The following is a 26,545-nucleotide window of genomic DNA, read 5'->3' on the forward strand; positions in this document are numbered from 1 at the left end:
GTTGGATTGGTTTGCTCCATCGGACGCAGCCCCTTTCTGCGCACCGACTCACAAACCCTCCAGGATCGTGTTTGTTACCTCTCACGGATATTTCCGACAGGAGAATATACGTGAAAAAATCACACACGCACACACACTGAGTCCCGAGCAGGAAAGGAAGGTGGATCAAAGGATTTTTTCTCCCTTCTCGTCTCATTGCTGATGCAAAAGCTCTCCGTGGCGAGACACATGGTTCTCTTTGTCCAAAAGGCGCAGTAGCTTTGTGAACGGCTTTGGATTTTTTTTCTTGGAAAGGCTTCTTCTCTTTTCGCATGGCTGTCTTCAGTTTAAACGGAGTAGACTTCGCTGCCTCTTGTATGGATTATACTATTTGAAAAGCAGAATGTGAGACGAGGCCATATTTACCAGACCGAGAAAAGTAATATCCTGACTCCTTGCTACCCTTGCCACATCGAAGGTATGCGCGCTGGCTCGGAGCCGCTTCTTAATCCACGACGTGTTTGTCATTGTGTGTGGTAATGTGCAAAATAACGTGAGGGAGACTTTTTTTTAAAGCGTGCAAAGAAAACGGTCTGTGTGTTGCCATTTATCCTGCAGCTTTCATTGTTTACATCCTGCATTAGTGAAAAACACAAGTGTATGATTTTAATAATAAAAAAATGTCTTTCTCACGAGCAGCATTTCCTATTATTTTGAATTTATTGCCGTGCTTAAGGTGAAAATAAAAGACACAAGTGCGCATAACTAAGCTGTGACTGGCAGCAGATTTCGAATATGTCAAGAAGAAAACAAAGCACTGCTCTTAAAATGTAATCTTCCGGAATTCACATTTTTAGCATTAAACCAAAGCGAGTGAGTCCACAAAGCCAGTTATTAGAAATTGGTTTTATTCAGAGAAAGCTGTCAGTCCGTCTTCACATGGGGCTCAACGGGTGTTGTTCCGTTTCTTTCCTGTCTTCACTGCGTGCGTTTTGTGGCATTTTGTGGTGATGTGAAATGTGTCAAAATCAGTGTTTGAAATATAGTTTAAGCGTGACCTGTTTTAAAAACTACGCGTGGCTTTTGTTGTCTAATTCAGGATTAAATCCCATCACCGCACATGTTATTCTAGCACGCTGATGGTGTCGGAGCGCTGCTGCCCGAGACGTTTGGAGGAATCGTGAGGCTTTAAAAACAAATTGGCACGGAGCAACAGTGCCATCAAGTGGCCAGAATAAGAAGTCCCACTTGTTTTGTTTCAGTCTGATGCCCAGTGTTGGTTTTGATCACGATACTCAGGCTGTCCTGATAATTATGGACGGGATTTGGGGAAAGCGGCATGCACACACGTGCCCTGACAATGACTGCATGCGTGCCAGTAAAACTGGAGCACACAGCCCAGCAACACATTTCCAGAATTGTATATTTAAAAAAAAAAAAACTTCTGCTAATTTAAGACCAGAGTTTGCTTTATGTTTTAGTGACTGCTGTGAGTGTCATGTGTGTTTTGTTCTCTCGGTGAGCACAGGCATTGCTGTACATCATCTCTAAAAATGTCATAAAGGAGTTAGTCTGCAAAGTTTGGTGGAGGAGAAAAGAACCAAAGTCGCTTTGTTCCAGTGTCATCCTGGGGAATTTTAACTCTATGCTGAATGTGATGTTTTCATCTCTTTTTTTCCAGGTCTCCGATGCCAGCTCCGAGAAATTTTTCAGCACAGCTGCAGTTAAAGGTATGCATTTCTGTTCCTATGATGTGTTGTCACCATTGCAGTTTCTGCAGATATCGCCACGTTGACATTTGTGTACTTTGTCTCCGTGCGGTGTTCTCTTCATATTTCACATATTTCCTATTTGTGAGCATTTCAAACAATAGCAGTTTACCCAGGGTGCATCTGTATGTAACGTCGCCGTACACGATGAGTCAAACAGTTATCGTCTAATGTGAAAATATTTCTCTGTGTCGGTGTGTGACGCTGTGAGGCTGTGTGAGCGTTTTGGTGAGCCTTTGTTTCAAATGTGCTGAAATGCACCGGGACCCTTGCTGAAGCCAGAGCAGGATGAGGATGTACTAATGCTGGAAAGGCATCTGTTTATGGCCTCAGTGTGCCAACACCACATGTGACCTCATTATCAAGTCACTAATTTGCTGTTAAAAGCAGCCCCATTTTCTCTGGCTCAGGGATAATGGAGGTGCCCCCATGAAAGGACATTCCTCTGTAATGGAGGGGAGTTACCACGCGGGGCGAGAGGGAGGCTAAGAGACCAAGGTTATGACCCCTTCGGGGCTTTGGTAGAAATGGGTGAGATAGTTGGGATAGGTCCTTATAGCCCCAACCCCCCACCCTTAATTCTTGTTCCAGACCTCCATACACACTTCCCATATTCTGGCCTTTGATTCCCTCCCGGTCTTGATTTGTGGCATCCATTGGAGTGTTCAATGGCCGTGCTTGACAAGAAGCTTCTCTGCGGACTGATTTGGTTCCCTTGAAAGGATTAAGGCCTCCTTTGTGCAGCCTAAATCAACAGAGGGCCACCCTCTCTCCCCTACCATGAAAGGATCTGACTGGGGAAACAGTACACAAAATCTGCTTTCTCTCTGCTCCATGATAGCCCACTCTCTTGGCCCCTATTTCCATTTAAATATGCCCTCTTTTCTTCTCTTTTACCACCTCAGTCCCCTGTCATCCAGTCCTGCCATATGCTAATGCCTGAGACAATTGCAAAAGACGAGTAAAAGAATCCAGGTGCAGAGAGAGCAGAGACCACTGGTATTTTTATTGAGGTAGATTAAAAGAGTCGGGTGGGTTTTTGTTGGAGGGGATTACCAGCACTCTAATGCAGCAAACCTCTGGACAGGCAACAGCTCCATCAAAAATAGTGTGTGTGTGTGTGTCTGTGTGTGAGAGAGCGAGAGAGTACTCGTTTGTGGGATGATGAGTGTCAATATTTGCTCAAAGGCAGGTGCAAAAAGTCTCCATTTGTTTGACAGTTGGTGCGCTTTCTTCATACATCATATTTCTTTTTGCACTTTTGGACAAAGTCGGGCGTAACCCCTAAAGGCCGACCAGTTCATCATAAAGCAAAGCAAGGCCTTATTTGTCACGAAGCTCCTCAGTGAAGAAATGGTTCATAACATGTTTATTCTACTCGAATATTCAATACGTGAACATATCAAACATATTGTAGATTTTAAACTCCACAGCAGATCACGAAGTGAAAAAAATCCCTTTATGCTGATTTTCTACTAGCTTGCTGTTTCTGTGACACCGTGTTGTTACAGCGTTTCTGTGACACAGTGTTGTTACAGTGTTGTTACGGCGTTTCTGTGACACAGTGTTGTTACAGCGTTTCTGTGACACAGTGTTGTTACAGTGTTGTTACGGTGTTTCTGTGACACAGTATTGTTACAGTGTTGTTACAGTGCTTCTGTGACACAGTGTTGTTACGGCGTTTCTGTGACACAGTGTTGTTACGGCGTTTCTGTGACACAGTGTTGTTACAGGGTTGTTACAGTGTTTCTGTGACACAGTGTTGTTACAGTGTTGTTACAGTGTTTCTGTGACACAGTGTTGTTACAGTGTTGTTACGGTGTTTCTGTGACACAGTATTGTTACAGTGTTGTTACAGTGCTTCTGTGACACAGTGTTGTTACGGCGTTTCTGTGACACAGTGTTGTTACAGGGTTGTTACAGTGTTTCTGTGACACAGTGTTGTTACAGTGTTGTTACAGTGTTTCTGTGACACAGTGTTGTTACAGTGTTGTTACGGTGCTTCTGTGGCACAGTGTTGTTACAGTGTTGTTACAGCGTTTCAGTGACACAGTGTTGTTACAGCGTTGTTACAGCGTTTCAGTGACACAGTGTTGTTACAGCGTTGTTACAGCGTTTCAGTGACACAGTGTTGTTACAGCGTTGTTACAGCGTTTCAGTGACACAGTGTTGTTACAGCGTTGTTACAGCGTTTCAGTGACACAGTGTTGTTACAGTGTTGTTACAGCGTTTCAGTGACACAGTGTTGTTACAGCGTTGTTACAGCGTTTCAGTGACACAGTGTTGTTACAGCGTTTCTGTGACACAGTGTTGTTACAGTGTTGTTACAGCGTTTCAGTGACACAGTGTTGTTACAGCGTTGTTACAGCGTTTCAGTGACACAGTGTTGTTACAGCGTTTCAGTGACACAGTGTTGTTACAGCGTTGTTACAGCGTTTCAGTGACACAGTGTTGTTACAGCGTTTCTGTGACACAGTGTTGTTACAGTGTTGTTACAGCGTTTCAGTGACACAGTGTTGTTACAGCGTTTCAGTGACACAGTGTTGTTACAGCGTTTCAGTGACACAGTGTTGTTACAGTGTTGTTACAGCGTTTCAGTGACACAGTGTTGTTACAGCGTTTCAGTGACACAGTGTTGTTACAGCGTTTCAGTGACACAGTGTTGTTACAGTGTTGTTACAGCGTTTCAGTGACACAGTGTTGTTACAGCGTTTCAGTGACACAGTGTTGTTACAGCGTTTCTGTGCAGTTTATGCACCGAATGTTCGTTTTGAGGTTGTTAATAATCTTGTGACTCATTGGAATAAAGCTAATAATCCTTCAAATAACAAAGTGGAAAAAAAGGCCATTGTAATTCTGCTGCTGATGTGCAGCTTTGGTAATGACTGACTTTTGGCTGGTGTGTGTGTGTGTGTGTGTGTGTGTGTGTGTGTGTGTGTGTGTGTTTTCCTTCTACTGCTGCAAGACTGGAAATCAGCCCAGGGCGAGCTCGGGTCTCTTTGAAGGCTCAGTGCTGGTCCCTCATCTTTTAATCTAACAGCCTTCTCACCTACTCGATAATTACAGTGTATTTTCTGTGTTCCCTCTAAAGCCTGAGGCATACGCTGCATTTTGAAAAGAAAATCCAACTGATGAAAATGCGTCTTTTGTGTTTTCAGACGTTGATTTATTTTCTTCCCTCTTCGTGCGGCTTCACCTCGAGGCTGTCGGCGTCAGCTGTACGTCGCTCTCTGCGGTTCTCCTCGTCCTGGGCGCACTTCTGCTCATGAATGGATTTCATTAACCGTTGTCTCTAATTACCACGGTCGTCAGTGCACCTGCAGGTGTCGGCTAACCTGATTGGTGTGCTCTGCAGGAGGATTGGCCGCAGCGAGAAAGCAGCAGCCGCCAGTGAAATAAACAACTTTTGTAAAGTCTAAGCTGCTTCCAAGGTGCCGTGGGTGGAAAGCAGAGTTTTATTAAACCTCTGACTGCTGTCCAGGGAGTGGATTGAAGTACTGGCTTGAACACATACTGATGATGACAAAGCAGCACAGCGTGTCACCACAAAGGTCTGCAGACAGATCTATCACATGATTAAAGCTGTCTCCCAGGGCAATGATATCTTGTCACTTGGTTACATTCCCATCTTTTATGATACCGTCAATCGACAGCCTGTCAGAGAAACGCGGCTAAGTTTGTCATCAGAGAGCCCAGCCTGAGCTCGCACTGCCTTGTTTGCCGAGTGCAGCCGGCAGCCAGATTAAAGCAGTGCTGGATGACATTTAAAAAGGTCCGCAGTCCCATTTTAATCAGGTGGCCTGAGAATGTTCTCGTGGGTGAATTGTTCAAATCTACTGAGAACAGAATCTGCGTTTCCTGTTGGAAGTGTAAAAAAATCTGATATTAAACGCGCAGTAATAAAGAAATGTATTTGGCTCTCACCTGTGTCTCCTTTAAAATACCGTTAGTGTCAGCAATGACTTCATCGTGGCCTTTCACTTAAGGGTGCAGCAGAGCAGCTCTCCCCTTTTTCTTTTCCTTTTTTTCCCAAAAATTTCATCTGGTAGATATATTGGAGAAGCTCGTCCCTCGTGAGATATCTCCTGCAGCTGCGTCTGCGATGTGAGACCAAGTTCAGTGCGGGGGTGAATTGAAGTGCACAGTGGAGTGATTCTCAGTTTCCCCCCCTCAGCACAACGCTGATTTCACCACGCTTTACTGGAGTTAATGTGAAAATGAAGCGGTGCTACAGCGAGACCCGGGGCTGACGCCACTGTGAAGAGCGGCGCTAGTGAAGTGTGTCAGGCTTGAGTACGTCTGTCACCGGGGGAGAGAATAATGTGCGATGTGGAAGGTGTAATTTGCAGCGCTGATGGCATTGTTTAAAAAAATAGTGGAAAGAGAGAAGCGGAGGTGAACTTTTGTGGCAGATATCAGAGCTGAAGAGCTCCCTGGATTGTCATAGAGAGCTCTGCTGGCAGCAGAATTGCCTGTGAGCATATTACTGCTGTGTGGGAGGCAGCCGAGGGCTTGTTTTTCTCCCTGCCTCATTCTCTCGGCGTTTCCTGAGAGGAGGACTGGTGATATAGCTGTGTGTACTTCTAGGCTGTGGGCCACCACCTGCTGTAATCTCAAGTGATATAGAGAGCAACAATCACGCCACAAATCACCCAGGCAGCTCCCTAACTCATTCACTCGACTGGAAAGAGAAGGTTGGCCTTTTGCAGCGCCAGTGTTGGTTTACTGCCCCGGGCTGCCTGCGCCGCCCTCACGCTGACCTCTGCCGTCTGTGTGGATTTTGGTGTCCAGAAAGCAGGGCTGCCTCTGGAACTTGACCTGATGCGCGGTGGAAAGATGACCTGACCACCGTTGGCCTTTTGTGCATTCTGAGAAACGGCCGCAGTCGAGGATGAGCTCTTTCTCTGCCGGGGGGCGCGAGGTCACCGAGAGGTTGCTGCCCGATCCCTCTAGACTAAAGCATTGTTCCTGCTTTGGCTCAGACACAACTGTAATTCAAATCAGAGCTCTCTTTTGATATTTAATAAGCATGCCTGTTTGGAGAAATAATATGGCGCTCTGAAAGATTTAACTCTGAGGGATGCACAAGTGAAACGGACTGAAGGCGTTTCACCTGTGATCTCTGCTCCTGTTGGTAACCCATCACCCAGCCAGGAGCGTTTAATGCACAGCTGGAAGGGCTAAAAAGGAAGCTCAATATCCTGTGCTGCACAGAGGGAAGCTCCCTCCCCTCAGCGAGTACAGCTACAATGGTAAATGGTAAATGGCCTGTATTTATATAGCGCTTTACTAGTCCCTAAGGACCCCAAAGCGCTTTACATATCCATTCACGCACACATTCACACACTGGTGATGGCAGCTACATTGTAGCCACAGCCACCCTGGGGCGCACTGACAGAGGCGAGGCTGCCGGACACTGGCGCCACCGGGCCTTCTGACCACCACCAGTAGGCAACGGGTGAAGTGTCTTGCCCAAGGACACAACAAACAATCACCCAGGCTGCATCTTACAATGTGGCCATGAAAGCAGCCACTTCAGCCATGCCTCATCTACTGACACGGCCAAACAAAGGTTAACAAATCAAAGGAAGCACTGGTTGATTTAGTGCCTTGCAGATGCAAACAATTGCCCAAGTCCCCATGGAAAAATGAAAAATGTAGTCATTTCCAGCTGGACATATTTTCAAATCCCATGTAAATGTTTGTATTGATCACAGCTCATTAGTCCTGATTGCAGCTATGAAGAAAAGCTTTTCCAGACGTTATAGTTTGGTTGAAACGAGTCTTGGTTCTGCCTTGCTTCCTCTTCTAATATAAGTGTACGCACAGTTTTTATTGGAAGTATTTGTTTGGCATTAACTGCTTGAAGGATGACAAGTCTGCCTGTCGCAGTCACCCTATGCAATCTTGTCTTATTGTGGATTTTTTGGCTGTAGCTGGCGGGGACCACGGCTGTAGCACCATCGGTACAAGTTTGTTGACTGAGGATCGGTTTTAAGGACGTGCTGTAAGTGGGTCTGTTGACACTGAAGAAACACAGTCAGCAGTGTGGGCCAGTCTCCTTCGGTGCCCTCCTGCAACACAAAGAGGTCATTCAGAGTTTGTTCCCCGAGTCCCTGAGGTTAGAGACTAAGTAAATCCATCCATCTTAATGCACTTATTTCAGCACCGGGAGAGCTGGAGGGAGACTGTGTAAACACTCCCATATCCGACATGCCACGCTAAACCCAGAGAGCCTGGAACCCATCAGGCCAAAATTAAAGGTCTACATCTCAAACACAAACATTTAAATGGGCTGAACTCCAGAGATCAAAGTGAAAGGCTTTAGTTTTCCTGCCGCCCTCCCCCGCCACGTCCGCCACACTGAGATATGTGGCGGGTTAGAAGCTGAATGGTGAGTGGCTCCTACTGTACATGTGTGTTTGTCTCAGGTGTCTAAGGTAACATTTTGGCATTTGTTGCCATAAGGTGGAAGGAATTTTGTGAGCATGCTCAGTTTATTCATGACTGTGGGTTTGAAGACCATACAGAAGCTCTGTGTCTGCCTCCTATGAGGTTGCAGATTCTTTATGTGAATCGTCTATATATGTCATTTTAACATGTAGCTGCAATTTTTTAAAATTTGTTGTGTAGTTGAAGTCGTTTTTTTCTGTGTCATTGAGACACTGGAAGTAGCAGAAGCGAATAGGAGGGCACCAGTGTCCCGTTCCCAGGAGAGGTCCTCCCCCATCACCGTCACCAGCATCCACTGATCCGTTGTGACACGAGCCACTCTCCTGCCAACTGTGCGGCATTAAAAGGGTCAAACCCCCCCACGTGTGCACACACATCCCACTTATCAAGACGCAGCCATTCCCAGCGTGCTGTTGGTGTGTTCAGGCCAATTATGCCTGTGTCAGTCTTTGGTCCCTGTGGCAGAGGTGACATTGCGAAAGAGGGAGAGAGAGAGCAGGCTGCCTTAATGAGGCCTCATGGTGCCTTAGAGGTGAATGTGCATATGAGTGTGTAAGCGCATGCGTGCATGCATAAAAGAAGGATTGCTGCATGGGATGATCTACCTTTTATCATGATCTACCATGTGTGTCTGACAGCCGTCTCCCTTCTCAAGGTTTTCACCCTGCAGCCATCAGGCCCTCTGCTTTGTGTTTTGGAAGTAACGGCCCCGAGATGACAGGAGCAAACCGATTTAGGTTCTTTTCAATTACTTGAGGCATTTTTTCCCCCCCAGAAATATGCAGCCACGTTTCTAAAAAGGAGATGGGATTAACACAAGATTTTACTGTCCACTGTGAAATGATTAACTCCTGCAGTGTTGGTGTTGCTCTGAGCAGCGTGGAGGATTTAGTCTGTTTAAAAAGAGCAAAAACAACAGAAAGTCTGATAAAGTAGGAGGTGAATAACGACTCAAAGGGTCGTAGAACATTTTGAAAGGCCGGCTGTACTAAAAGTGTCTGTAATCGTGTCTCCTGTATCACATAAGTGACCACGGCTGTAATCTGTGTGCTCTCACTGCAGGAAGTCAGGATATAGAAGCTTAGAGTGAGATTATGGTGCCATCTTACTGCTGTGGTGTGTTTTTGTGTTTTTAAGTTCTTTCCTCTCCGATCCAGTCTTGTAAAACATACAGAGGGAGAAGTGAAAGTGTAAACACAGCTTGTGAAGACAGAAAGGCTAAGAGAGAGCACGAGCACAAAGACTCTGATCAGGTTTGATGGAAGCAAGGCTTTAATTGCTCCCACAAGAGAAGGGGTTTTACCCTTCTCACACACGCACGCGCACACGCACACACACGCACACACACACACACACTCGCTCTGATTCACATAAATATGCAGTACAGAAATAAAGCCCTGATGAGCCCCGGGGCAGATTAGAGAGGACTACAGAGCAGGATCCTGGTTTGTTAGTGACATTCTGTAGATCCCTTTGCATGTGTTTGTGCTCTGCACACACTGCACGCCTTTCATTTGTTTCAGCCCACATTTCATTCCTTATGCAGGCTACTGACTACGAAAGACGGCATGCTGTAAAGCCTTGATAATAATCCGTTGCAGACGGGGATGCGGACGGCCGAGCAAACATTTCTGCTAAGCCTCAGTTATACTTTACGCATCCGCGGCTGCGCGAGGGTCCGTGAGGGTGCAGGCGCACCTCTGCATGCCTGCCTATTGTTTTGTGACCGTGCAGACTCGACCAAGGAAAGTTTACATTACAGTGCACTAACTACACATGCGCGCTGTGGACTTACAGCTGATGCAAAAGAAGTATAACAGGATGACTCTGTGGCTGTTGGGTCTCCAACCATCCGTGAGTATAAACAAAGCTTTAGAATTTGCTTTTCTTGTCGGCCGCCTGTGGTGCAGGCGTAGTTGGTGCATGTCGACATTTGCACAAACCCTCGCACTTAACATCTAATAATAACATTATGTGGACTCGCAGACACAAAAATATACTTGAGACTTTACAGCAGGCTTCTGTGTTAAACGTACGCCATCGTAACCGCAGACCCCTCTGAAAACCTACATGGGAACTGACACTGTAACCTTTCGCCTGCCTAGAAATGCAAAGATGTTTCGCGTCAGTGTTGCAGCTGTCCTGTTCCACACAGCTGAGTCGTCCTATTTATTTCTGGCTCTTTTGTGTTTTTCAGTGGATGAGTGAGAGAATAATAACCTTTACTATAAGAAATAACAAAATAATGAGCCACACATCTCAACAAACGTCTGGATGGTTTTGGATGTAACGTGTGATTGCATCCAAAAACAGACCAACAAAAAGCAGGGAACCAGGAGGGAACAAAGTCCCAGGATTTTATTGTTTCTATCGTGGCCGGCTCCATATCTAAAGCACCGGGACACAACCACATCGTGACACGTGATGCAGGCCAGAAACGGCGTCGGCCATCGGCGTTGGTTACGTCTCCGCAGAGATTCATGTGCTGCACAGTGATGGCAGGTCAACATCTCCCCCTTGTGTTGGGTGCACTCTAAGCTGGGTGGATGGTGTGTGTGTGTGTGTGTGTGTGTGTGTGTGTGTGTGTGTGTGTGTGTGTGTGTGTGTGTGTGTGTGTGTGTGTGTAAAATCATGCTGCTATCCTGGAAATGAAATTTTAAGGCATGTGCATTTGATATAAAAGAAGCATAACAAACTGCACATTGTTCCATTTTGAAACCCTCTCTTTGGTTCGTCCTCGCTGGCTTTTGGCCACTGTTCTTAGAAGCCTGCCCAAACCCATCAACGTCGGTTGGACCGTCACCATCTGTTACAGATTAAGCTGCTTCTGGAGGGAGCTATTTGATTTCAGGGCTCGAGCATCCTCTCCTTATTCCACGTGTCAGGTTTTACTGTAAACACTGTTGTACAAAAACCAAAATCCCAGAAGGGGGGCCTTTTAAGCCAAGAGCAAACGGGCCGCTGCGCCGGGTTGGGCTTCGTGTCTGGTTTAGCTCTTAGCGTGCTGAGACGGGGGCTCTGCTGGGCCATTTAGAGGCAAAGCTGGGACGCCATGTTTGGAAGCTTTTGCTCTAAACCCCGCATTCAGGCAGTGTGCCGTGTGGTGTTGTGATGTATGAATCCCCTGGCCTCGCCTGACACAAGCGAGCCTGTCTGAGCCCATGTCTTCGCTGAGTAGGAGGCCGTGGACAGAGGCTGCATTGTTCCCCTAAAGTAACCCAAGCTGAGGGCAGCCGCTGCCCAGAGGGGGATATCAAGTTGTTCTCTCCCCACCAACAGCAAATCCCAGCTTAAGCTCCGGGGCTTGACGAGAAAGTAGAGAGGCAGCTGACTGTTTGGACGACGGCACAGTTCAAATAAACAGTTCAAATCCCAACCAGCCTCCCCTGTACTAACCCTCCCTCGCCAAGCGCTGCAGTCCAACAGCCATAGCTCATCACTCCGAAGCTCGCCAGCGGCTCTCGGCTAATTTGCGGTATTATTTTGAATAGTTTGTTGATGTTGCTGCACTGATTTTCTGGAGAAAAAGGATTCAGGAGAAAGTGAGAATTCAGGCCCGGCGTAAACGCGCTGCTTCCTTTTTATTTTCTGAGCAACTTGTACGTTTGCCACCACGTCAGCAGGCCGCACTGCACTCCCCAGCTACGTGAGGACAGGAGAGAAGGGGCAGCCATTAACAGCTTCGTTTCTGCCCCGGGTGCCCCGCTAAACTGACTGCAGTGAAACCTGAGCGAGGCGGTAATGAGACGGCACTTGACACACCCGCACATGCGCTCGCACAGACACATTAGCTGCTTGTGTAATGCCAGTGAAAATGTAAGAAAAGAGGCTGCGTGCAATCGATGCTTCACCAGAACGTTAGACATTTGATCCAAGTGTTCAAGCTGTTGCCTATCTGAGTTTTCCTTCTATAGCTTTAACGCACAGCTCGGCTCTACTGAGTCGGGTCCTTGCAAACAGCCCGACTGCGCAGTGTGGACATGTGTAAAACCAGTTGGCCCCGTCTGAAAGAGAGTGAAAGAGGCCCAGACTGATGACTCTCTGGGGACAGATTTCTCTTTCCAGCCTTCCATGCTTCTCTCCCCAGTGAAATCATGGCGGTGTCAGCGTGTCAGCTCGAGCTGTCACTCTGCGTACTGCTGCAAGCCAGCTCATACTCTACCTCCTGGCTACAGAGAGAAGGGGGGAGGGAGAAGAAAAGAGAAGGAAAAGGGCTTTTTCTGCACTTGACACAGCAGATGAGCTGAGTGTCAGCACCCCTTAGTGCAACTCCAGAGTCTTGAAAATAAGAAAGCGGGAGCCAAAGCTGTCCATCACCTCAGAGAGGCAGCTGCACAATTAGGAGTCACCCCTTCCCCAGGGGCTGCTTTAGTATAGTCCACTATGCTTGGCTGACAAACTGACAGGTCTTCATGGAGGACAGGCCAGCGCTGAGCAGCTCCAGCGCTCTAGCCGTGCATCTCAACCAGGCTGGCAGTGGACATGTCATGTGTGTGAGTGTGAGAGGGAGGAAGCTGTTTATGAGCCGGGTTTTTATCAGCATGTGACTGTAATTGAGATTTAAGCGCGTCTGTGTTTGAAGTTTATCCGCTCTGATTGTCTATTGTTCCTCTAAGCTGCCACGGTGACTGACAAGAAACACGTGTCGCGGTGCCAGCTGGCGTGCTGCGAGATGCTCGAGTTGTGCTGACACACGTCAGTATTCCCGTCCAGTTTTGTAGACTGAAATAATGTCAGCTCCTGGATAGAAAACAGTTTCATCCACATTTAACTTAAAAGATACAAATAAATCTGTTTGTGTTTCACAGCAGGCCTTTGCTGAGGATTCATGTTTGTGCTGGAAATCAAACCTCTCCTTGAAAGCCCACGGCGTACAGCGTGGGGTGTAACTGCACATGGCGTCAGCACACGACTACTGTGATTGGCTTGTTCTCTACCGTCATTCCTCCTGTGCAGGAAATTCCTGGAGGGAGAATGCTGAAGCTGTGGGGAAGTGTGCATGAAATGGAAAAGATTCCCCCACAGAGGAATCTAAACCGGGCTTTAGTCCCACATAGCAAAGCCTGTATGGCTTGGCCTGCTATAGTTTCACAGCATCTGTATACTCACCTGCAGGAAATGTCCTCCCTGCTAATTTCATGCTGTTGACTGAAAAACAAGCCATCGGCTCCAAGACTGAAAACAACGTGTGTGTGGTTTGTGGTTATGCACCACACACACACACCATAATGTAAAGAGTCATCCCGTTTTTTTCTCCATGGGAAAGCCTCAAGGGGAAAGACGGCTTACATTTAACAACCTGCTACATGACAAAAACAAAAAATGCTCGAATATCAAGTTAGCAAATATTCTGCACTCCTGCAAAATTCCCGTCGCAACAGCAAAGTGATAAAGCTAATGGCAAGCAATGTGATGTTTATCCAGCCTTGAACGTATTGTGTAAATCAAAATGCACCCAGCTTAAGTTTAACCGGTAAAGGAATCAGAGGCGTTTCATGGCTGGCTGAGAAAGCGAAGCACTGACACGCGATACGCCTCGGGGAATGACACGCATACAAAAAATGGCCACGTCACATTTTCTTACAGCGATACGAAGCCCTGTGAGAAATCCCAGCAGCTCGCTTGCATACACTGGACATGTCTGAGGTCAAACGGTCTGGTTGGCTCCACAGCTGCCTCGTCTCTCAGTGTAGATTTACACCAGTGTGACAGTGTGTGCACTGACCAATTGCTGCGGACTGGATGGATCTGACACATTACACGCTACTGTTATTTCAAAGCCTCAGTGAGCCGGAGTACATGACAGCCAGGCCTGCAGAGGATCTGTCAACCGCCGGCAACAAGTGTCCCCCTGAGAGCTGCCCCGCACAGACCCCTGGCAGGAGATGTCTATCCCTTTGGCCAGCTTTCCACCCATCCCTTCTGCTGGTCACCTGTGCCAGCATGCCCGTCATCGAGTCCCTGACCCGGCTCTTCTCCCATTACGTTCCCTTCAGCCTGACCTCACACCCTCGGCGATATATAAAGATTTGCTCTCTAAAGGAGAGCTAGAAATGAGACACTGTCCCGCCACTGATCCCACTGCTGCATCCTCATATGCACATAAAGATGGTGATGGTGGAGAGGGTGAGGGCCAGTTTCAGGGGGAAGGTGACCTAACACTTTAGACCCAGAGAGCTTGTCTAAGACGGAAAGATTTTCCATGTTGTCGTTCTGAGCGCTGAGATCGAGACGCAGTTGAGAGCGTTACAGAAACAGCTGTAATCAGACCTGCTGTGGGTGGAAGAATATTTTCGCTGCAGCTCTCTGTTAGTAAATGTCTTCGTTATGACTCAGGAGAGAGGAGACGGAGCACATTGTGTCAACAAAGAGAGTTTCAGTGCAGTGCCGACGGATGCTAGCAAAGGTAGGAGACGGGACAGAGAGCCTCTCTGCTCCTTTCTGTCGCTCGTGTGTTTTCCTCCTCCCATTTGCCGCTTGTACGCTTGTCATGCTGTAAACATGTGTAAGTGCTTATTGGCTGTGGTCTGGCAGCTGATCTTCTATGGCTTTGCATCTGTCAGAAGAGCTCCGAACATTCATTGGCTTATGAAGCCCAATTACCCGAGATTGCTACCATTTCACAGAGGATCACAGTCACAGACGGTCTTTCTCAGAAGAGGAGTCGAGGTTTTATGTCTCGGTTAACCACGCGCGCCGCGCACCACGACCTCCCCGCGCACACGCAGCCACACTATTTATATTTATATACGCACTTGGCTTCTCATCTCATGCTTTGGCTTCCCGTCTTGTAATACAAAATTCATAAACTAAATGAGACAGCCATGAAATATAGATGTTCAGAGAGGCGGCTTAACAACTCTCCCCCACCTCCCACTGCTTGTGGCCTTTTGCTCAATCACAGCTTGTTAAAGCAGCAGTTTGTGTTACTGTGAGGTGATATCAGCAGGCTGTGGTATTCTCACTGAAAGATTACACATGTCACGCTCTCACAGCCAGAATAGTTGCCCCGCTCACCCCAAACCTCCCCCCAGCCACCAGCTTTATTTCTGTTTGGTTTCCCCTTCGCCTGCCACCCCTGGGAGTCTAGGACTAATAAAACAGCTCCAGTCCAAGACCCTCCACAGGGCGAGATGTCCAAGCGTTGCAACCCGACACCCCTCGCAGCTCTGGCTTTAGAGAGCTGCTGACATGACAGAGAATCCTGGAGAGCCAGCAGGGGAGCATTCATCACTGTCGGCCCACAGAGCCCTAAACACCCATCTGGGGAATGTCCAATACGCATACATGTGCACGGTGAACCCCCCCTTGCTGAGAGGTGCCTCGAAACTCTGAAGACGCAAAGAGGCTTCACTGAGTGTGATGTTACCGCTCTTAAAGCAGCTAATGCTGTTAAAGTCTTTAGAGCTGAAGCAGGGAGGGATAAGGAGCTAATAGACGGGAGATTCTCTGGAGGCTTTAGCTGTGAGATCAGGGGCAACGCTTGCCCAGCTAAGGTTACTGCAGCTGGGTTTCAGCTTCTCTGGAACTAATATCGTGAGGCCAAAGTCTCGAGTCTTCTGACCAACATCGTATTTAGAAATACTTGGTTAGAATAATGGAAATACCCACTTCCACCCAGTAAAACTCCACCAGACACTCACATAAAGCCTCTGCAGGGGTGACGGTTGATTGATGGGGATAATCCTGTGCACAGCTCAAGTCGCTGAACTGGTTGTCAGCTGTCTGGATCATCTTTATTTGTTCTACATTTGTATAATTTGCAAATCTGGAAGATAATTTGCATAATTTGCAACGTTTGTCTTCCTTGGAATAGCTCCGTCCACGATCTGTGCGTGGTGTGTGCGTTCTCCAGCGCTCAAGAGCACTACAGAGCAGGACCGAAACGTGAGCGATCCCTCACATGTCTTTTGCTAATATATCCTCCATGCTGTTACGTTGGGAAAAGATGGACTTTGCTGCTAATGCGAAGCAAGTTTTGTATTAATTGAAGGGCTGGATTGCAGTGAGCCCGGACGTCATAAAGCTGCAGAGGCATGAAAAGAAAGGAGCCCTTTGCTGTGGACTGAGTGTGCGAGCTCTGGCAGAAACTGGTGGCCTGCTGTTTATTGTTCTCTTCTGTGTGGGAGGGAGAGCTGTTAAAGATGTCTGCCATTAATGCGACTGCAGGCTTCATTAAGAACAAATAAACAGAAACCGGTCCCTCACCGAGGAGCTCTTTGGGGAACATATGCTGTCTAAAGCACTCCCGAGGTCAGAGCCCTGTCAACACTTGCTGCTCAATTACAATCTAATTTTGTTGTTAAACAAAATATGGAGAAAGGAGAGGAGCAAGTGTCAGGGAGTAAATGGTCCCATGCTAAGACCTGAGGATGAAAAACACGGGAATGGGAATGTTTTCAGTTGTCTGGAAGCCCAGCTCTGCACAGGGAGAGATCCAGATTATAATTAATGTTTACTGAGGCATGCCAATGAGCGGCAGAGTTTTCAGCGAGGGCCACAAATTCTTGTTCGTGGCTGTGTGCGCACTTTAATTGATTGAAGTTGAGCAAACGGCCTCTCTGTGTTTGTTTATGTGAGGCAGGATGATGCTTTCAGACGACGCTGCGTGAAGGACGAGCACAGCCTCTCAGCAGTGCTTTGAATCTAGCATCAGCAGCTCTGAACCAGTTTCTTCTGATTGCCTGATGCAGAGCACGAGTGTCTCCGCTGCAGTGCACTAACTCTGCTGATTTTTGCACAACAAGAGTGTTGAAGCGGTGACAGTGGAGCATCAGAGGTCTCTCTGGGGGTTCATAGTTTTTTTTAATGCTTTGCTTTTGCAGCCTATCGATGCACCGCAGTGCTAAAGCCCACGCGCTACATTTGTCTCACCATATCCAGCGAGGTCCAGCCTACATCTTCTGGACTGGCAGTCAGAATGATTTCATTAAACATTAGTTACACAATAATATGTCGTTAAATGATTTAACGATACTTACAGTGTTGGTTGGTTGATCCACACTGTTTCCCTTAAATTTGCCACAGATATTAACGATCTAATAATTTTTCTAATAATCTTCTCTCTGATTTGATATTTTAGGCTTTTGGCACTTCAACATTAGATAGATTAACATAAAGAATATTTATGGTGTCGGGTGGATTACAGTGATTTCGGATGATTGTTTATGAAAGCTGTCAAAAACATTTCAGTCCCATCACTCTCAGTTTTTCTTTATTTTAGTGCTACTTAAAAATATTCATCATACCAGCTCAATGTCAGCATGTAGGTGTGGTGACATTAGCCTTCAGCTGCCACTCTAACGCTGCCACTTCACCACGGTTCCTCCGTTTGTGGAAAGTGGCTCTCTCAGCGGTTCACTGGACTCCTAAAGTTTTAGCTTTGTAACATTTTCGAGACTGACTGTTTCTTATTTGTTGCTGAGCTTATTTAAATCATAGCCCGATGTGTTGCTTTCAGAGCTCTTTTAGCCTGCTTCATATTGTCAGGTTCTATTTAAGTGCTTTCTTGGGTGAACAGGCCGGGCTTTGGCTGGTGAAATTGAGCTCAGCTGTCCAAAAAACGTGGTTAATCGCTGATAATTGATGTGGGAGCAGTTACTTTTTCAAGTGGGACTAGATGGGTTTGGATAGCTTCCCCCCCCCCTAATAAATTAAGCCATCATTTAAAAACATTATTATATATTTACCTGGGTTATCTTTGTCTAGTGTTAAATTTTTTAATGATCTGAAACATCAACAGTATGTGCCTGTCTTCCTTTCCGACAGAAGACCTCTGTACAGGACAAACTCGCAGTCACTGCCAGAGGTTACCTGCTGTTGCATCATCTGCTGTCGTGTTAGTATCTAATGTGCAGCAGCGTGTCCCTGCAGACCCCCCCTCTGCTGTTAGCACCTGTTTCCTAGATGTTCTCAACATGTGCCGTGATGATTGAGATGTTGTTTATTGCAACTTGTGCTGTCCTTAGTCAAAATCAACCAAAGCAGGGATTTCTAGAAAAATTTAATTACAGTTTCTGTGACATTTCTTAAACTTTTTTTACATTATCTATAAACTGCACTATTTTATTTGTAGATGACAATTTTTCAAAGTGAGTTTTAAGAATTTTGTTAATAAGTAATTGTGTAGATTATACTTCTTATTGCATTCTTATCGTACTCATTGGCACATGAGACCATCAAAGCTGTCGTCCTCTGCTAGCATAGCACAGCAGGTTCAGGTCTCTCTGAATTTCACCTCTGCTCTCTACATAACTGTACACACAGCGGTCACGGCTCAGCTGCCAGTCCCGTGGCTCCTGCTATGTGTCAGGTTGTTGGTTTTGTGTGATTGGAGCCCTGAGATCCCTGGCAGGTTGAAATCCCATAAACGAGTATGAGGGTTTCAAATGTATCTAGCGGCTATTTTGAGGAGGGTGAGACGGAAGAGGTGACGGCAACGAACAGAAGCCTGGGATGTCACGCAGGTCTCTACAGACATCGCTTTGTCAGGATGCCTCCCGACCTGGGTGTAGCTGTCACTCGCACATGAAAGAGACGGATCTGCTTTGGCTGGAGTTGGGCAGTAATGTATTTTTCAGAAGGACAGGTGCTGACCTGCCAGTTGCACTTTTAAACCGCGATGTTGTTGCCACTTGTTGTTAATCACTTCCATGTGCCAGGCTGTATTCAGCAACGACATTGAAATATAATATGCTAAATTAATCCCCTTGTGTGCTGCAGTAATGACCTGACACTATATTAAACTACCTAATGTTGTGCAGCTCACTTTGTCAGGCCTGCTGTCGCTCCCTCTGTGGAGCATTGCGCTGCAGTAGATCGGTTTCTCTCTCTGCACCAAACCAAACACCTTCCTGCAGGACTGTGACCCAAACAATACAGCGCTCTATTAAGCAACGTGATATTAGGGTTGCATTAAAACTGTACGGCAGAACATTTACAGCCGAGGTAGATGAAAAGCAGAGCAGTACAACTGAACTTCTGCTTCTAATAACACCTAAAAGGGCCACAGGCTCCTGATCCATGCTCATCATGTTGTATCTTAATGTTAATACAGTTTATTCATTTCACCCAAATCACAGCTGTAATCTAATCGTTGCGAGGCAGCATGTCATTTTAACCAGGTAGATGGATAGAAATCAGACGTGGTGCTGTGCAGCTAATGCTCTGTGAACAATAGAAGCTGGCTCTTCCCTGGATAGTGACTTATCCCTCTAAGTCTCTCATTGCGACTCCTGACAGCTGCACCTAATGAATGGCTTTCCTCCACACACACACAGACACACACAGCCCTTCGATGCCCCTCCAGCCTTTGGCTCACCTGCTAAGCAACGCACTCGCAGGCTTCAGTTTTTTACTTGCACCTACAAGTGCAACATGCTGCTTAAAAAACTGCAATAGTGAGAAAACAGCAGGGCTCTACATTTTCAGAGCCCCAAGTGGGAATTGCACTTATTTGTTTCCAGGGATGAAGAAGACTGACAAATGAACCCTCGCGGGAGGGAAGCTGGCATATTCTCTTCTTCCTGCCTCACACGGCCCTAGAGTATTCATTATGACCAGAATAGACACCTTCTTTTTAGCGTGTTAGCACATTCTCAAAACAAGCCTTGGACCGCAGGGACCCAGAGGTGCAACAGGAGCCTTGAGAATTGGGAATTTCTTCTCTCCCTGTCTGCTGTGGTGAAGCTGTTTGCCAGCAGCAGCCTCTCTTGACTGGTAATAGCATCAGTAAGTGGAGAAGATTGACATAGATTAGGGTGATGGATATAAGCGCTGCTGGGTTTTCTTCATTGATGCACATGAGGGTAGATCGGAGATGTGGAAGCGGCACACAGGAGTGGTTGGCTAGCTTTAACGAGACCCTCGTCTATTTTGCAACATTTTTCTCTTTCTGGACTGCGTTAAAGAGACAGAGACCATTCAACACAAACACATGGCAGGCTTGCAAAGTGTCCTTTTGTCTCCTGACAGGCTGGCAGATGTCCCGGGAAGCTCTTCCGTGTCGAGCGGGAGTCAATAGCCGTTATTTTGATCTCGCATCAGAATTGACCTCCCCTGACCTTATCTGTAATATTACGTGCACCTGGGGCTGCTAATACCTCGCTTAGCATTTCAATGCTGAATGTTAGAGCTCTGTTAGCTCAGCCTGCTCCCATTGGAGTGTCTCAGGGGGGTAGTGTCAGGGAGATGGAAGCCACCAGTGACAGGCGGCTGCTCTGCAGTGCGGGTTGCTGCCTCAGCCCAGGGGAACTGGTTCCCATCTACACCTCTTTGGCAGGTAAAGGATTTAGCTGCTTCACCAAGGGGGAGGAGGAGCCCTTGCCCCAGCTCTAAACCCCCCTGAGGCCCAGAGAGAGCTAATTACAGTTTATGTATGCACTGTCATCTCCCATGAGCCTCTCTGCCTCTGGAGGAGTCAAGCTGGTGGCTGATGTCTGAGCACTTTGTTCTGTAGGAGGAGGTCCCTGCAGAGAAATACCCTGGACAGAGCTTATTATCCTTTTTTTTTTTAGTTCAGCATTGCACAGCGCTTAGTCATTCTTTAGATGCAGTCATTTTGGACTAATGGAGTCCAAACAGGCCGTTTAAATGACATGTAATTGCTGTTGCTTAGCAATTACATGTCAGATGGCTATCACACTACATGCAAAGCTGAATTCATTCCCTGAAATGTTTTTACCCCACACAGTGCTCTTTTTATGCATATCATCAGTTGAGCTAGTTTGCATGTGGTAAAGAACATGCATCGGTGTTTCCAGAGAAGATTAGCACAACTGCACGTACTATTTGAATAAGCTAATTTTTCAACTGTAGAAGCGATGAAAAGGTGAAAGGCAGCAGAAACCTGATAAACGGCAAAAACTATGCACACACATCTGTACGCTGTCACTATTATTCAGCTCCAGTTTGCCTCTGGTATGGAACAGATCTCAGTTTGTGCAAGGTGCATGGAAAAGTGCCTCATTAAAAATGTAATGTGGCCTACAAGTGAAAGCACAGAAAACGAGAATGCTCTTAAAATGAAGGTCTTGAGTACAATGCACTACTGGTTCACTCTGAACAAGCAGAACACTTTTTGGTTCGTGTCGTTCCCCCCGGGGACGGTGTTAAAGGCTGCAGTGGTGTTTGTGCTGGCAGAGCCTAAGGAAGGTGTGTCAGTATGAGGAGGAAGAAGGAAAAACTGTGTCTGTTTGTGGAGCTGTCAGCTGATAAGCTCACACACCAAACATGACAGAGGAGATGTCACTAACAAGGACAGGAGCTGCTCACACTCACAGCTCACTCACTGTAGTGTCTGCAGTAGGGGGCTGTGGCTCTGCAGGTACAGCAGGTCGTGTGTTGTTTGGAAGCTTCGGTCTTTGGTTCCTCGGGTCCACCTCAGGATATCGTTGCATGTTAAAATGACATCATCGATACATTCATTGTGGCACGTCACGGTTAATCTGCACCTTTTATCTGTTTTTAACACTTGTTTTTGTGCAGTTCCAGATTTTGGCATCGATGTGCTCTCCACCAATGGCAGCCAGGAGCCTCACGGCCCAGGCCTCCTCAAGGTGTCAGGCCTAGAACGCAGTCAGGAGAGGAGCCAGGAGAGTTGCAGAGACAGCCAGCTGCCTGTACCCAGCACCCCCAATCCACCTTTGTCCCCCCCAACCCTCCCCGTGTCACTGCCCCAGCCCCAGCCATCCATCCCCCAGACCCCGTCCCCTCTTCGAACCCAGCCAAACGGGCCCACTCAGCCTTTAAACCACCTGCCCCCACGCTCAGAGGCTCTTCCCAGGCCTCAGTCACCCGCAGCCCTGCCTCTTGCCCAGGGCCAAGAGCCCTCACCAACCCCCCCTCCCCGGCACCAGCACCAGCCTGAAGTGCTATCCCACCCGAGGCCTCCACCTACACCTAGCCTTCACCCACACCCACCATCTCCCGCCCTTCCGAACCACCACTCTCACCAGCAGCACCCCATCCAGTCAGGGTCTCACCGGCCCCCATCGCGCTGCCACCCCCGACCCCTTTCTGCCTACAACAGCCTCAGCCTCAACGGCCACAGGTAAGCTACTGTCAGACAGCCTCGAAGTGCATGGGGAAAAAAGCTCCACACACCCACAGCTCTCATGTTCTCACATGCTCTAATGCAGAAAATTCATGCAGAGCTGTTCAGGCAACACCTCCATATTCACACACACTTGAAAATTCAAGAATATCTCTTGAGCTGGAAGTGCATATACGGCCCGATCAGTATGTAAATTGCCATCAGGAAGTCCCCCAGCCAAACTGTAGCGCTGATTATTAACAGCGGAATAAAAGGGCCTCACTGCACCCTGAGTGCTGGGCTTTTTTTTAATCCACCCACACATCTGAGCTCGGACTCCCAGTAGTTTGGTGTAACCTTGAATCACCATATTGTTCATGCTTCGTGGATTTAAGGCTGTTTTGGATGAAAACAGAAGGAAAAGTGGCTCAGGAGACATTTTCCTAATTTAAAAGGATCTTCTGTGTATTCAAATATGTAGTTTATTTCATTGAAAACAATAGCAGCTAAGCTTATTCTATCGTATCAGTTGAGAAGCACCGAACCCTGTGAGCCTCTCCATTAATGTTAGACCTTGAGATAGCTCCTTCAGAAGCCACTCGGTCCCAACAACAGCTCTGCCTAGCAGGCTCTCAGGACTTGGCTTTCTCTGCCTGACTCTGCGCCAGCTCTGCCAGTCTGCCAGCGTGCCAACAGGGCCTGGCACCCGCATGTGAATAATCACGGCTGGGGCCCACAGCGACGAGCGAGCGCTGCAAATGAGCTTTTAGGCTTAGTGCGTGGAGCTGTGGAGACGCTAGCTCCGTGACTGCCCCGGGGGAAACCCACACACACTACAAAAGACTGTTTGCTCACTCTCGCCCTCTCGCCCTCTCATCCCATTTCCGATGCACATGTTCTGTACCTGGCTGTGGAGGAAGTGCCTTAGCAGAAGCTGTTCAAAGACAGATGCTCGTTCTGTTATGTTTGCCAGCGGCGGTTTATTTGCATCCGAGGCTGCTGCGAACGGGGTTTTCGCAGATCGTGTTTGCCCTGGATTCTGTGAAGCACGAGACAGAGACGGGGAGGCATTTGTAAATGGGAGGCAGCTGAGGCGTGAAAACGGCGTGCTAGGAACTGAACGTCAGAGCAGATGGAGACGAGGGGATGTGGAGGAACAAGTGTTAATTTTGGCTTAACCACTTATCTGCCTTTTTCTCTCTCTCTGTCTTAATCTTTACAGCAGTAGCAGGAGCAGCACCCCAGGCACCAAGCCCCACGGACCCCCTACGCCCTCCCTGCACCTCCCCCACCACCCACCGCCTCCTCCGGCAGCCGCGGCAGCCTCCACTTTTCCCTTGGCCTTGCCCACTAACCAGAATAACCCCCACAGCTTCCCGTCTGCCTTGCAGTCGTCTCCACACCCACACCACCCCAATATGTTTGCTCCTCCAGCAGCCTTGCCTCCACCGCCACCATTGACGTCTAGCACCCTGCCAGTACCCGGACATCCTGCTGCTGGGAGTGCCTACTCAGGTAAACAGCACAAGCAGCTCGCAGATGTCTCCACATCGCCCCCAAGTGGTTTGACAGAGGACTGCACATTTGACTGCAAAAGCAATCAGCAGGTTCTTATTTAAACCAGTTGTTGCCGGGAAGCTCGAGACACATGACAAGTACATAATGAATGATGGACGCAGAGCGGCATTTCATTTTGAAGCATTCGATACGCAGAGACGATGCACATGCTGCCCTGGTAATTATTTAAAGAAATAAGCAGCCACGTCCAAGATGATCCACGTGCACGTCATGCCATCGCTTTGTGTGTTTATAGTTGTGTGGACAGTTCAAGTTCACACTCTCGGTCTGCACGCATTACAAAAGCGATCACAGAGCCTGTGCACATTTCTGCGCGGTGCTGTCAAGCTAAATGTCAGGGTCAGTGCGGGGAGGGGCTCTAGCAACATTCCCAGAACGTCCATTTCACCTGGAACGGCGATCATGTGCAACAAATCAATTTGGTCAATACGGGACGGAGCGAGCTGGATGTTTTCCAAAGATACTAATGAAATTTTTATGAAGAGAAAATTCCAGCCGCGCTCCCAGCCCAATAAAGCCTGAAACGAATGCAGAAGATATTGTAGCGAGCCACTGTGGAATAGGAAGGATAAGGTTACTCTGGAGGAGATATAATCTCTCAAGGCTGGGTTTGTTGAATTTAGAAGAAAAGCCAATGATTACTTGAAATCCATTCTTCACAAAGGTTATTAGAAAAAGCCGATCCGCGCTCTCAGAGGGGCTCGAGTGTATCAAATCGCCACATTTTGACAGTTCCAGCAGTCAGACTGTTCTAATCATGTCGAGCTTCGCTTCGAGGGAAAATGACACGCTGGTAATCACAACCATTTCCTGCTTGTTTCCTTTTTTGACAGCTTGGCTTCTTATTTTGATGACGTACAGAGCTGTCACACGGGAGCGCGAGGTCCTCCAGGGGTCTGCGTGTGACCTACAGCTGGGCGGACTGTAGGGGGTCTTAATTAAAGAGAAATGTATTTAAAGTTCTCAGATGAGGGTTATTTGAGTCTGCAGCTCTAATTGCTAATAGCGCTCTGCTGTCCTAATGCTCCGCCCTCTTCTCTACAGAGCAAGACCTTCTGCGCCAAGAGCTCAACACCCGTTTCCTGGCGTCCCAGAGCGCCGACCGCGGTGCCTCGCTTGGCCCCCCGCCCTACCTGCGCACTGAGTTCCACCAGCATCAGCACCAGCATCAGCACCAACACACCCACCAGCACACCCACCAGCACACCTTCACGCCCTTCCCACACGCCATCATGCCCACCCCAGCACCGCCCATGGTGCGTACCCCTGCCAGAAATGTGAGGATAAGTAGAACACACCTGTGTTGGGTTGGGGCGGTGGGCGGGGCAGGGGTCTACGTTCTCGTAATGACTTCTACATGTGCGGAGCGGTGGGCGGCTATGGCACCAAAAAGTGTTTTCGCGTTGCGGTTTGGGAGCGCGAAGACTTCGTATTTTATTTTTTAAATACTCTGACATGTGTGAGAGCGGCACGCCGTGGGGACCTGCGGGTTTCTGTGGCAGCCGTTCAACGATGACCGTGCGCGTCCGTCCACGCCACAGCGATGCCTTTATTCTCCCACAAAGCCTTTCTAGTGTTTTCTCTGGCATACGCTGAGACTCCAGACTTGAACGCTGTTATTTTCTAAATTGGCAATAACTTGCCCTGGAGCATGTTAACTTCAGAGCCAGCTTTCAGAACATAATACACTTAATTCATTCTGATTTTAATGACATCATTTGGTCCCATTTGGGGGTTTTCATTACTGGCAAATGTATTGCATTAAGAGCCGCGCAGTTTGGGAGAGAACCACAGGCAATGGGTGCCTGAACCTAAACTCTCACAAACACATACACATTTGTAACTGCCTGACCCACAGAGGTTTGCTTGGCTATGATGATACCTCAAAGGCAGCATAGCGAGGCCTCTGACAGCTAATGAGGCCATAAAAAGGCTCTTTATGGCTGCAGTGTTTAGTCTTGACTGTGGAAATGTTCGCCCTGAGCCTGCGCCGCACCACTAAAAGCCAACCAAATGAGAGCCAGCTCATGCTAGTTTACAAGGTCTTCAGATGATCAGGAAACGGGGGAGGATGAAAACATTGTGGCGCGGGGAGTGGTTGAACTTGGATCCCGCTCGGTAGACGTCTTAGATCTTCATCTATAATCGTATTTTCGGTTTTAAATGCAGTTTGTGATGTTTTTTTGTGTGTTGGCCTGAAACAAAAGAGGCCAATCTTTGTACTTAGCTCTGTTTCATTTCTCCTACAGTTTGACAAATATCCAACAAAAGTCGACCCCTTCTACAGACACAGTGTGAGTTTCTCTACTGCGTACTAGCTTCCAGCTTCAGATTTGTTGCTTGCCCATTTTGCCATTTCAGCCCATGCACTGTACATCTGCTTCCTAACGGTTACTGCTCCATGTCACCCTTCGGCCGTAGCTAATGATGTGATGCAACAGATCGGGATTCTTAAATCCTGGAGTTTAACAGTTACTGTGTGCATGTGATGATAAACACAGTTGCTACGTTACCTCTCTGTCTCGCTTATTTCCTTTTTTCCAGTCACCAGCAGTGGCGTCCTCAAAATTATTATTCAATAAAAGCAAATGATTTCAAACACTGGACTCGCTGTCCTACCGTTTTGCTGAAATTTTCAGAGCGTGCTTCTGCCTAGTGTGCTTTTTCTACAGACTATTAAACTGATTTGTCCTCGATAGCTAGGAGGCAGATTTTACTATCATAAAAACCTATT

At 47.6% G+C, this 26,545-nt stretch overlaps 1 protein-coding gene across 14 annotated transcripts in view; it reads left to right on the forward strand.

The window, feature by feature from the left end:
* Window positions 1-26,545, forward strand: part of auts2a (activator of transcription and developmental regulator AUTS2 a) — a 356,706-nt gene that overhangs the window by 316,548 nt on the left and 13,613 nt on the right. For 9 of the 14 annotated variants that reach the window (XM_026183217.2, XM_026183216.2, XM_026183221.2 and 6 more), the window contains 5 exons: window positions 1,661-1,709; window positions 21,687-22,251; window positions 23,456-23,748; window positions 24,856-25,088; window positions 26,061-26,105. In XM_026183217.2, coding sequence (XP_026039002.1) covers window positions 1,661-1,709; window positions 21,687-22,251; window positions 23,456-23,748; window positions 24,856-25,088; window positions 26,061-26,105 — 1,185 coding nt within the window. Of the gene's footprint in view, window positions 1-1,660; window positions 1,710-14,462; window positions 14,608-21,686; window positions 22,252-23,455; window positions 23,749-24,855; window positions 25,089-26,060; window positions 26,106-26,545 lie in introns of those variants that run through there. The other 5 variants (XM_026183224.2, XM_026183232.2, XM_026183230.2 and 2 more) reach the window with 4 other exon arrangements.

This window comes from Astatotilapia calliptera, chromosome 10 (assembly GCF_964374335.1).
Source record: "Astatotilapia calliptera chromosome 10, fAstCal68.1, whole genome shotgun sequence".
Classification (NCBI taxonomy): Eukaryota; Metazoa; Chordata; class Actinopteri; order Cichliformes; family Cichlidae; genus Astatotilapia; species Astatotilapia calliptera.